The sequence below is a fragment of the Dendronephthya gigantea genome, unplaced genomic scaffold (assembly GCF_004324835.1).
Source record: "Dendronephthya gigantea isolate DGI-Jeju-01 unplaced genomic scaffold, DenGig_1.0 000169F, whole genome shotgun sequence".
NCBI lineage: Eukaryota > Metazoa > Cnidaria > Anthozoa > Malacalcyonacea > Nephtheidae > Dendronephthya > Dendronephthya gigantea.
The window spans coordinates 240,133-252,186 of record NW_021163179.1 but is presented as its reverse complement, the minus strand read 5'-3'; the positions used below and the strand labels follow the sequence as shown (position 1 = coordinate 252,186).

Below are 12,054 nucleotides of genomic sequence, written 5' to 3'. Positions count from 1 at the left end.
GTGACTTTTTACACTTTTTGTCTCATAAATTGCTAGAGTTATTACATTAGGCTTGTTTCTTTTTAACCTGCATCCTTTTGGCACAAGCACCCAATAAACAGTAGCACAAACGTAGTAATAATAAACTATGAGACATTACTACAAGAATAAGAAAGATAAAGACATCAAACATGTGTAATTTATACTGTGGTAAATCAATAGCTTCGCTTGTGAGAAAAGAGGCTCCATCATGACGCAAAGCATATTCGATCCAATCCGCACCTTCCTGGCTTGGGCTCTGCTTTCTATCCTTCATTATTGTTGAGAGTCCTTTGACATTCTCCACATACAACTTGTTACTCAACACCTCGTTGATAGCATCTCCCAATATTTTGCGATTGGCGATTATATCCGTCCATTGGATAACCACACCAAGCCCTTTATGTTGTATCAAGTCTGCCTGTCGGTATTGGTCAGCCATCATTGGTATGACAACCATTGGCACCCCATGGTACACACTTTCCTGATAGCTATTCAACCCACCATGGGTGACAAAAACCTTGGTGGATGAATGCCCTAATAAGTCGTTGAACGAAAACTCGTTTTTAGAAAACCATTGAATTATCTTGATATTTTTACCAATATTTTTCGGCATTTCACCAGAGTATTTCCATAAAACAGCAGTACGAACCTGGCTCAATTCATCAGCGATAGTCTGGGCAAGGCCTGGTGGATAGTTCGAGTAAATTGTGCCAAATGAAACTATTACAACGACCTTATTTCATTCATAAACTTATCCAAATGCTCCGGAAGTCTCCGAGCAGGCTCCGATAAAAGTGCACCGATAACTTTGATATTCGCCCCAAGAGGGCGCGACTGTTCGAGTGCAAAATCGTGTGGGACGAGTTCAATACCGTGCGTTCGGCGTGCGATTGTGGAGCTCGGGAATTTCGAGTTCGCTTTGCCGTACTTTTCCCAGAGATCTTCTATTCGAGAGTTATAGTAGGTAAGAATATTCCAAAAGCAGACACAGGTCACAAAACCTTTCAGACGGTTCATAAATGAAAATTTACTCTCGCTTGGCAAGTGTATTGAAGCTCCCAATGTCACATATACTGATGCCTGAGGATAATCAGATAGGTATACGCCAAACAGATTAAAAAATCCTAGAATGGACACGTCTACGCGGCTTACATTCAACATATCAGCCAGAATATGGCAACATTGGTTTGTATTGTCACACAGCACTAAATCAACGGATGATTTGAGTTCTGAAATCAAGCTTCCGTGTTTTAAAAAGTCCTCACAAGCCTGTCGATGAATCCGCTGGATTTCTGACGCTATCGTGGTCACACCTTCAAACAGTCGGGAAAGGTCCTTGCCGAAGTTTCCTGCGCTCGCGTAACGTAAACACAGAGCCATATTGTCCTTGTTGGTCACTGACGAATTAAACATTACCACGTTAACATCATCGAAGGTTTCCTGTGCAAAATTCGGTAAAATGTGAGTGTATTTGTGGCCCCTTGTCTGGAGCTCTTTGCCAAGTTTCCATAACATTCTGTGATGACTGACATAGTTTAACGATGCGAAGCCAACTATATGTGCACATTGTGTTTGCATGATGAACAAATGTACGCATATTAGGATTAGGCAAGGTACACGGACAGATAGAGTGTAGGTGTAATTCATAATAAAAACCTGCGCGAATTGACGAGGACCAACTGCACATATGTCTCTCCTATTACCGTAGGTAGATAAAGAAAAGTATGTAAATTAACAATCAACAATAACAATATGGCAGTATAGATGTTCGTCATACAATGCCATGGTAACAAAGCCATACGCATGGCCCGAGTACACCATACCGGATTCGCTGGTCACGACATTTTCGTTTGCTGCCAAAAACAACAATTGGCAGCAATGCCTTTTGGTGAAACAGATTTGGTACATTTCTTTGTGTCTCCGGCATTTAAAACCTCATAGCTTTTCATTTGCTCACAGAATTTTCTTGAGACGAGAGAAATTAATATTCGGAGTGATGCTAAATGTGATAAAATCACAAGTGGTACTTGAACATTATATATTTTAGATATCACTGATCAGCTGAGTGTAACTTTGGAATGTAACTTCGGAATTTCGCAAGAAACCAACACTGAGCTCAAAGTACATAAGATTTTAGTTCCCTAGAGCCAATCGTATTCAACGGCCGGTTGTACAGGGTGTATCCTAAAACACATTAAATATTCCGATTTTTTGTGAGAGAATAGGAAACGGATATCATGAATATTTAGTATTGCTTTTTTATACACCTTAACATTCACCAAAGGCTTTAACGAACGTAAATTCAGTTATGTAAATTTCTAACGTATGAATTTGAATTGTGATTGGCAGCATTTGTAATACTAGTATATGTAAATGTTTATATGCGCATATCGTTTATATGTACTGTAGAATGTGCAAATTCTGAAGAATTTATTGTGCTTCAATTCGCTGATATCAATTTCGGATCGAACGTAGCTATGTCGGTACCTGTACAGGCCTAATCTATAGATCATTAGATTTCCTAACTTATCGTGTCGTACTTGTCAAGTTGTTCATAATCGTGCAAAGTTTAAAAATATGAAACGTTTCTAGGCACAGCCACAAGAGAATAACATTAGTTATTTGTGCGGCCCCGACAACATAATAAAGAGCAATAAAACTTTCCAGCGACCCTTTCTATCGAGTTATATAAAACTCGTTTATACCTTAATCCCCTGTGAAATATCGATTAATTTGTTATCGCTACATGTATAGTCTAGTAAAATCACGATCAGATTTAAGAATTCCAAAATATTCAGTACTTTCGGGAATAGAAATATTTTCGTAATATATTCAAGCAAGTACTATTATTTAAAACTGGGTCTAGGATACATTCGCACAGAGCTACACGCACGATGATCTTAGAAAGTTAGTGAGTAAGCTATATACCGTTTCCCCGAGTTATGAAATATAAAATTTGTGACATGCCACAGGTCCAGAGTTATAACATCTCATGCAACTGATGCAAGCAAATTCCATGTTCGCGTTCCGTACGTAAGCAACCGAGCAAGCTCCAGTTCTCCAAGCTGCCAACTTTCGTGCGAATAAATTAAGCCGAACATTATTATGCGTTTGTCCAATAAGAGCTTGGTATTCTACGGGGATTCAGCGCTGTTAGCCAATGGGAAACTGTATTTTAACGATTGTTTCGTTCAGTAATGAGACTTTGCGTTCGTTTACGCCTTCGGTGAATGTTAACTAGTACCACTTGTTATTTAATTACATTTTTGCATCAATCCGAATATTAATCAGTCTCTCGGTTCGGTCAAATTCTACGAATCAATGAAAAGCTATGAAGTTGTAAATGCCGGAGACACAAAGAAATGCATACCAAATCTGTTACACCAATAGGCCGCTGCAAAATGTTGTATTCGAGGGCAAACGAAGACGTGACTAGCGAAACCGGTATGGTGTAACGGGTCATGCCTATGGCTTTGTTTCCGTAGTATGACCAACGTCCATTCGCCATTTCAATATTAAGAAGATACTTAATCTCTTTGTATACGTCTCTTTATATACGTCCCGTTAATACCCATATTACCATACCGTAATAGGGAGACATATGTGCAGTTAATCCTCGTCAATTCGCGTAGGTTTTCATTATGAATAACGCGTACACGCGGTCTTTCCGTGTACCTTGCCTAATCCTAATATGCGTACATTTGTTCATCATGCGAACACAATGTGCACATATAGTTGGCTTCGCAACGTTAAACCATGTCAGTAATCACAGAATGTTATGGAAACTTGGCAAAGAGCTCCAAACAAGGGGCCACAAATACACTCACATTTTACCGAATTTTGCAAAGGAAACCTTCGATGATGTTCATGTGCTAATGTTCAATTCGTCAGTAACAAACAAGGACAGCGCGGATTGGTTTTTACGTTACGCGAGCTTAGGAGACGTCGGCAATAACATTTTCCGACTGTTTGAAGTTATGGCCACGATGGCAGCAGAAATACAGGAGATTACTCGACAGACTTGTGAGGACCTTTTAACACACGGAAGCTTGATTTCAGAACTCAAATCCGTTGATTTAGTGCTGTGTGACAATACAAACCAATCATTGCCATATTCTTGCTGATATGTTGAATGTAAGCCGCGTAGACGTGTCCATTCTAGGATTTTTTAATCTACTTGGCGTATACCTATTTGATTATCCACAGGCATCGGTATATGTGACATTGGGAGCTTCAATACACTTGCCAAGCGAGAGTAAATTTTCATTTATGAACCGATTGAAAGGTTTTGTGACCTGTGCCTGCTTTTGGAATCTTCATACCTACTATAAAACTGAAATCGACGATCTCTGGGAAAAGTACGGCAAAGCGAACTCGAAATTTCCGAGCTCCACAATCGCACGCCGAACGCACGGTATTGAACTCGTCCCACACGATTTTGTACTCGAACAGTCACGTCCTCTTGGCGTGAATATCAAAGTCATCGGTGCACTTCTACCGGAGCATGCTCGGAGACTTCCGGAGCTTTTGGATAAGCATATGAGTGCAAATAAAGTCGTTGTAATAGTTTCATTTGGTACAATTTTCTCGGACTATCCATCAAGCCTTGCTCAGACTATCGCTGATGAATTGAGCCAGGTTCCCGCTGCTGTTTTATGGAAATACTCTGGTGAAATGCCGAAAAATATTGATGAAAATATCAAGATAATTCAATGGTTTCCAAAAAACGAGTTTTCGTTCAACGACTTATTAGGCCATTCATCCACCAAGGTTTTTGTCAACCATGGTGGGTTGAATAGCTATCAGGAAAGTGTGTACCATGGGGTGCCAATGGTTGTCATACCAATGATGGCTGACCAACACCGACAGGCAGACTTGATACAACATAAAGGGCTTGGTGTGGTTATCCAATGGCCGGATATAATCGCCAATGGCAAAATATTGGGAGATGCTATCAACCAGGTGTTGAGTAACAAGGTGTATGTGGAGAATACCAAAAGACTCTCAGCAATAATGAAAGACAGAAAGCGAAGTCCAAGCCAGGAAGGTGCAGATTGGATCGAACATGCTTTACATCACGATGGAGCCTCTTATCTCACCAGCGAAGCTATTGATTTATCACAGTATAAATTGCACATGTTTGATGTCTTTATCTTCCTTATTCTTGTAGTATGTCTCATAGTTTATTTATTACTACGTATGTGCTACTGTTTATTAGGTGCTTGTGCCAAAAAGATGCAGGTTAAAGAGAAGCAGACCTAATAACCCTGGCAAATAATGTCAGCTGTTCAAATTAGAATACATTGATGCCTTTATCTCACTGCTAATTTGATTAAGAAAATATATTTCCCTAACACTGACCCCTAACAGGTTATGTTAAAATTTCTATGCTTGGTATCAAATGAATAAACCTCAATTTAATTGGTCAGAATTGTGTGAAGTTTTGAAGACCTCCTTACCTAAGATCTCCTTGCTACCCCGGCATTCATATATACAATCATTTTCAAAAGTAGTTGGGACACCTACTATTTTTAGCTAAAATCTACTATATAGGATGATTTCCATACATCCCCCCCCTCCCCCCAATCAATGTTGGTTTTCAAATCCAAACACGTTTCGGGACAAAATGTCCGTCTATTTGGGACACAACATTGAAAAGGGGGCGTGGGGGATCTGGGTTTGTCTCATAAATCGGTAATTTGGCTATCTGTCCCAACTCTTTTGAAAATGATTGTAGAATGAAATATAAAATATGTATTTTACAGTTTGCTAACATGAATTAATATATGAATTAGCCCCCACTAAAAATTTCTCGTCGCCACTATCCAACTTTGTTGCTTCACTAGGTTATTCATATGCTAGTTTGTCATTGAATCCGCTTCCGTCGACTTCACAATTCAAAAGAAAATTAGGCAAAAAATTTTCTCTTGATCGATTCTTGATCGATTCATAATCGATTATAAATTATTCGCCCAGTGGAAAACCGCCTTTGCCTCAGTTAAACCCAATACAACTAACTGGAACGATAACTGCAATGATAAGGTCTCTGATTGGTTGAAACCGATTTGAATCTGATTTGTATACTAAAAGACCACCAGCTTTAACAGTTTTATATACGCCTATTAGTTAACATGCACCGAAAGACTTATAGCCTCATTAACGAACGAAACTTACGTTGAGATCATTGTTCCCCATTGGCTGAGACTACCAAATTCGTTCGTTACCGTAAAATCCCGGGCTCGTATTGGTTGAAAGTTTAGTGTGATATATTCAGAAAAATAAGTTTGCAGTCAGTGGCGTAGCCAGCCTGACGATTTTGTCCCGCTATGTAAATTTCGAGTTATTATAATTATTCATTTCTTTAGAAATCTATTGTTTTCACAGTCAGTGAACACGAAAATATTAGCATAGCGGGACAAATCGACAGGCTGGCTACGCTACCAGAGTTGGTAGATATGCAAATATTTGAGGCCAAATTGTCATTAGTGCTATCAAGAAAACAAAGAAAACAAAAGGCAAAGACAAAGGAAACAAAGAACTAGTGTGATGTTGTTTGGCCTCAAATATGCAGCTATCTATACCAACCCTGTACGCTACTGTTTGCAGTTCTGTTTTGCATAAGTTCTTTCAACGCAAGTTGAATCCTATAATGTATTCTAATCTTAAATGTATTTATTATTAAATAATAAAGGAAGTTAATGTTATACGGGTCTTCGTATCGTAGTGTCTCGGGTCTTAGGACGCCGGTCCGGTCGGTTACTTGCCCCCTCCGGTGAGTATAAATATGAGCCCAAGCTGCCTGATCGAGTTGTTAGTTGCTTGCGTGAATCGATGCCGTCACAACCTTGAACCTTGTCCAACAAAATCATTTCACTATTATGGCTCAGGAAAATATGTCTCTTCAAGGAGTTGCTTTGAGTTCAACGCCAACTAGCTCTCCAGTCGTGTCTGCTATTACAAATTCAACAGTGGCATCGCAGTTGATCGCTACGGCTCCCCTTGTCGTTCGCTCTTCGCTATCTCAGCAACTTCAGCTAAATTTAGACGAGCATATTTCTTCGCCGTTATTCCCAACGCGTGTTCCATCGCCGGCTATTGCAAATCAGCAAATCGTCAGTGTTGCTTCTACTTGGCCATCGAGTCATCCAAGTTTGACACCATTTTTTGCTCAGCAGCCACCACAACTCGTTTTACTTCAATCAGCGACATCCACGGTTCCCAACAAGATCAAGCCTTAGCTGGACATAGGCAACCGCCTCAACAGACGCTGCTGCAGCCGTTGTATCGGATTCAAAATCCTATCCCTTCAGGTACGCCATATTTGTTTTCATCGTCTGCGTCCCCGGGCCCCGGGTTGGGGGTTTGTTTCCCCGGGTGTTTTTAGCATCTGGTGGTATTGCCTCGCCCCCTCGCTTCTCTACGGTCACCGCATCGGCCTTTTTTCTCCCCTCGTGGTCGGGCCTGGTTTTCCTCCGGTATCCCCGAAGCTTATAGCATCAATTTTCAACGGCGGGTTTGTCGAGTTGGCTTCTCTTATCGAAGAAACTTCAGTTCATGACACTCCTCCGTTTACCATCGGGGATAACGAGTTAGTTTTGCGACCGTCAAAGCGCCCTAAGGAAATTACAGATATTCTAACTTGGCTCCAAGCCTTTTCTGTTTATATCCTCGTGATGACGAATTTTGGCAGTCTCGCACCCCGGATTTGCTTCGCTACCAGTTACTTAGTTTCCGCTCCGCTCAGAAGCATCCTGGCTCGGGGTCCGGCCAGGCAGCTGCTCTCCGCCTCCCCGATTGGTCACATCTCCAACCGGAGCTGCATAATTTTTATATCTTCGGCGCCGGTGTTTCTTCTACTCCTGGTTCGCGGGTATCTACTTCGTTTTCCTCGTCCTCCAGCTTCCTTGAAGCGTCCGGTACCCCGTCGTCGTCCATTATTTGTCGCTCTTGGAACGCTGGTCGGTGTTCATCGCAATTCCTTAGGTGTCGGTTCCGTCATGCCTGTGATTATCCGGGTTGTCCCGCAATCCATCGTCATGGCATTGCCCACCAGTCTACACGGCGTCCTCGTTCACCATCTCGCTCGCAACCTGCGAAGAAGCTTCGATCATCAGACACCTCGCGTCGTTAGTTAGTCCTTAGTCGTCGGTGTGTGTGTTGTTTTTGTTCCGGTCGCTAACATTGTTCTGTGTGCTACTTTTATTGTTTATTGTAATTCGTGTTCGGTTATGAATTTGCTGACTAAAATATTTATCTAGATCACTTGTGATTAGTTGCGCACCGTTCGCACTGATCGCATCGTTCGCATCGTTCGCACCGTTCGCATCGTTCGCACTGATCGCATCGTTCGCACTCATCGCATCGTTCGCACCGTTCGCACTGATCGCATCGTTCGCACCGTTCGCATTGTTCGCACTGATCGCATCGTTCGCACCGTTCGCACTGATCGCATCGTTCGCATCGTTCGCACTGATCGCATCGTTCGCACCGTTCGCACTGATCGCATCGTTCGCATCGTTCGCACTGATCGCATCGTTCGCATCGTTCGCACTGATCGCATCGTTCGCACTGATCGCATCGTTCGCACTGATCGCATCGTTCGCATCGTTCGCACTGATCGCATCGTTCGCACTGATCGCATCGTTCGCATCGTTCGCACTGATCGCATCGTTCGCATCGTTCGCTAAAGCTCGCTGTGCTTGCTATTTTTCTGCGCTGTTGTAGGTGCTTTCGTTCGTGTTGTAGATCCACCATTGCCGGAATCCCGAATGCTGTTTCGCTGGTCTCCCGAGTTTTGCCGCTTCAATACGTCGAGTTTCATCGGGAATTTAATCAACCATCCCAATCAAGCTTCGGTTCGCTACGTGTTGGATGGTATAGCTCACAGCTTTCCGTCGGGTTTTGATCCTTCGCTAGTCTCTTTACGATCATCGCACCGCAACATGAAATCGGTCTTGCAACATCCCGATGTTATCGACAAATATTTGGCAAATGAAATTTCGCATGGTCGTGTCGTGGGTCCTTTTGCTTCGCCACCGTTTCCTAATCTACAGTGCAGCCCGTTTGGGGGTCATTCCAAAGAAAGGCCAGCCTGGTAAATGGCGTCTCATTCTGGATTTGTCGTCACCCGAAGGCCATAGCGTTAATGACGGCATCCCAAAGGATCCTTTCTCCTTGACTTACATCTCCGTCGATCATGCCATTGCTCGTTTAGTACAGCTTGGTTCGGGTGCCTTTATAGCCAAAAAAAAAAAAAAAATTTGACGTGGAATGTGCGTACCGTAACATCGCTCTCAGGCCTGACGAACGTTTCTTTTGGCATGTGGTGGCGCGAGTCATATTTCGTCGATTTGGCTCTTCCGTTTGGTCTGCGTTCCGCCCCATTTATCTTCAACTTCGTCCCCGAGATGGTGGAATGGATTCTTAAAGCTAATTATCGCGTTCGTTTTCTACTTCACTACCGGGACGATTTCCTGACCTTGGCCCCGGCAACTCCACCGAGTGCGCTAGTAATGTAGCCATCGCCAGGTCCTTATTCCTCCGTTTGGGTTTGCCCGTCCATCCGCTGGTTGCCATCCGCTAAATTTGTGGCTATCGTAGAGCTTCTCCAAAATTGGAGTCGTAAGTCTTGGTGCACTCGTCGAGAGTTAGAATCCCTTATCGGCTCGCTTCACCACGTTATGAAAGTTGTTCCGCCCGGTCGCACGTTCCTCCGGTCGCACGTTCCTCCGGCGTATGATTACCAGGTGATCTCGCGCTCATATTTCAGCCAATCAGCGCTCAGAAAGTTTGTGAAAATAGAAATCCATTCTGCAGTGTTTAATCGATTGTATCTTTTGTTATTCTTGATGGAACCATTCGAAATTTTGTGTTCATCTTTAGTTATAAGAGCTATAGCTCTGATATAAATTTGAAACCGAAATAAAGTATATTTCACGAGATATTAAGTTTTTTTAACGAAGAAATGGATTTTTATATGACAACTAGTCCTAGTCCTCTCCCGCCATATCAGATCATCTGGTAATTGGCTCTGCGCTTTTCGTTCGCCTATACCCACCCTATTCGGCTCAATACGGAGTTCCGTCTCGATCTCGGCTGGTGGCTTGAATTCATGCAATCCTGGATTGGAATCAGTTTCTTCCGCATGTCATCCGTTCGTTCGCTTCCCGACTCGTTGTTGCCTCTGATTCCTCGGGAGCTATCGGCTTTGGTGCTATTTGGTCCAACGCTTGGTTTGCCAGTTCGTGGCCCTCCTTCACGCCTTTGGAATTGTTTCCCATTGTCGTTGCAGCGTATGTTTGGGGTTATCTATGGCATCGGTTACAGATCGAGTTCTTATACGACAACGACGCTGTCGTCGCAATAATCAATTCGGGGACCTGCCGAGACTAGTTGTCCATGCACTTGTTACGCAGACTGGTGTTGGTGGCCTGCCGGTTCCATTTTTCAGTTTTCGCGCGCCACGTTCCTGGACGGCATAATTCGGCAGGTGATTGCCTTTCTCGCTTTCGGTTTCAGGAGTTTCGTCGCTTTCATCCCAACGCGGAACCTCGTCCCACGCCTGTCCCGTTGTCTCTGGTGTCGGAGCTGCTCAACAAGTCATTTTTTTTTCCTTCGCAAAATCTGGAAGCGGGCCGGCGTAATGGGGAACTACTCTTCTCACAGTTTTCGCATTGGGGCTGCTACTTCCGCCGCCGCGGATGGGATTCCGGATCATCTAATTCAAGCGATTGGACGTTGGACTAGCCAAGCTTACCTTCGCTACGTTCGCACATTTCCGCAGTCATTTTCAACGTTGCCCCGCTGCTGTAGGGTTGGAGACTGGTGGAGAAGGTTAACGGTAACCTAACTCCAACCCCTCATCTGGCTTGGAGACATACTTGGGGGGTACCGTTAAAATAGCATGGTTCGTAGAGTTATTATCTGCGCCGAAAACAGCAAACTCAAAAGAAACACCGTTTCACCCCTAGCCCGATCGTTTCGCTCGGATACCGTCTCCATCCCTACCGATCGGCAGCGGGCAAAAATATAGTGTAAGTGCTGGTGTGCTATTGTACTGACGTGAGCCTTAGGATCCGTTAGAACGTTAAATGTATTTATTATTAAATAATAAAGGAAGTTAATGTTATACGGGTCTTCGTATCGTAGTGTCTCGGGTCTTAGGACGCCGGTCCGGTCGGTTACTTGCCCCCTCCGGTGAGTATAAATATGAGCCCAAGCTGCCTGATCGAGTTGTTAGTTGCTTGCGTGACCCATCCCTCCCCTTTCCCTAACGACTTCACGCGATGTTGTGAACTCTACGGGAGAAGCGTCTTATTAATCTCGCTTGGTTTTTTTTGTTAGTTTTTGTTTTGCAGGATTAAGCACAATTCTTTTCACACCCGCTTTGGTCGTTGAATTGGTGTTTGGGGTAAAGGTAAATTCATTAATGATCGCCACATTTACAGGTATTTTTCTTTTTTTGTGTGTGTGTGTGTACTTTGATGTTCGTATCGTTTATTCCACGGTTTCACTTCTGTGACTCACGTGTGACAGTTGATCACGGGATGGAGGAGGTACCGTTAAAATAGAACTCAAACTCAAAAGAAACACCGTTTCACCCCTAGCCCGATCGTTTCGCTCGGATACCGTCTCCATCCCTACCGATCGGCAGCGGGCAAAAATATAGTGTAAGTGCTGGTGTGCTATTGTACTGACGTGAGCCTTAGGATCCGTTAGAACGTTAAAACGCCTTTGCACTGACCGATAATTATGTGGCTTATGTACATTCATGCAAATTCATTTGACATAATGTAGATTCTAAAATTCCCGCCTAAAATTCTTCGACAAACAACATTTCGCTCTCCGGCATCTCGGTATATACATGCAAGGGTCGAACGTTTGCTGGAATTCGAAGCATGTCGAAACCTCTCGTCGCTAACGACTTCATTTACGACGAAATCCAATGCGGAGAACGCCATTCCTTTAATAGTGATCGTAAATCCGCAAATTTCTCTCGCGGTGGCATATTGAAGGTAGTAAGACTTTTAGTTT

General features: G+C 43.3%; 2 protein-coding genes and 1 pseudogene across 2 annotated transcripts; 1 reads left to right on the top strand and 2 right to left on the bottom strand.

Moving 5' to 3' along the window:
* Positions 1–46: 46 nt before the first annotated feature.
* Positions 47–1,843, bottom strand: LOC114537926 (annotated as a pseudogene).
* A 2,303-nt stretch (positions 1,844–4,146) lies between these two features.
* On the top strand, positions 4,147–5,299 carry LOC114537924 (2-hydroxyacylsphingosine 1-beta-galactosyltransferase-like). The gene is made up of 3 exons (XM_028559042.1): positions 4,147–4,155; positions 4,228–5,190; positions 5,240–5,299. Exons 1-3 carry the CDS (start codon positions 4,147–4,149, stop codon positions 5,297–5,299), a joined length of 1,032 nt encoding a protein of 343 aa, XP_028414843.1.
* Positions 5,300–8,280: 2,981 nt separating this feature from the next.
* On the bottom strand, positions 8,281–8,775 carry LOC114537923 (latent-transforming growth factor beta-binding protein 1-like). Its single transcript, XM_028559041.1, has one exon. The coding sequence runs from the start codon at positions 8,773–8,775 to the stop codon at positions 8,281–8,283; it is 495 nt and encodes a 164-aa protein (XP_028414842.1).
* Between the last annotated feature and the right edge of the window lie 3,279 nt (positions 8,776–12,054).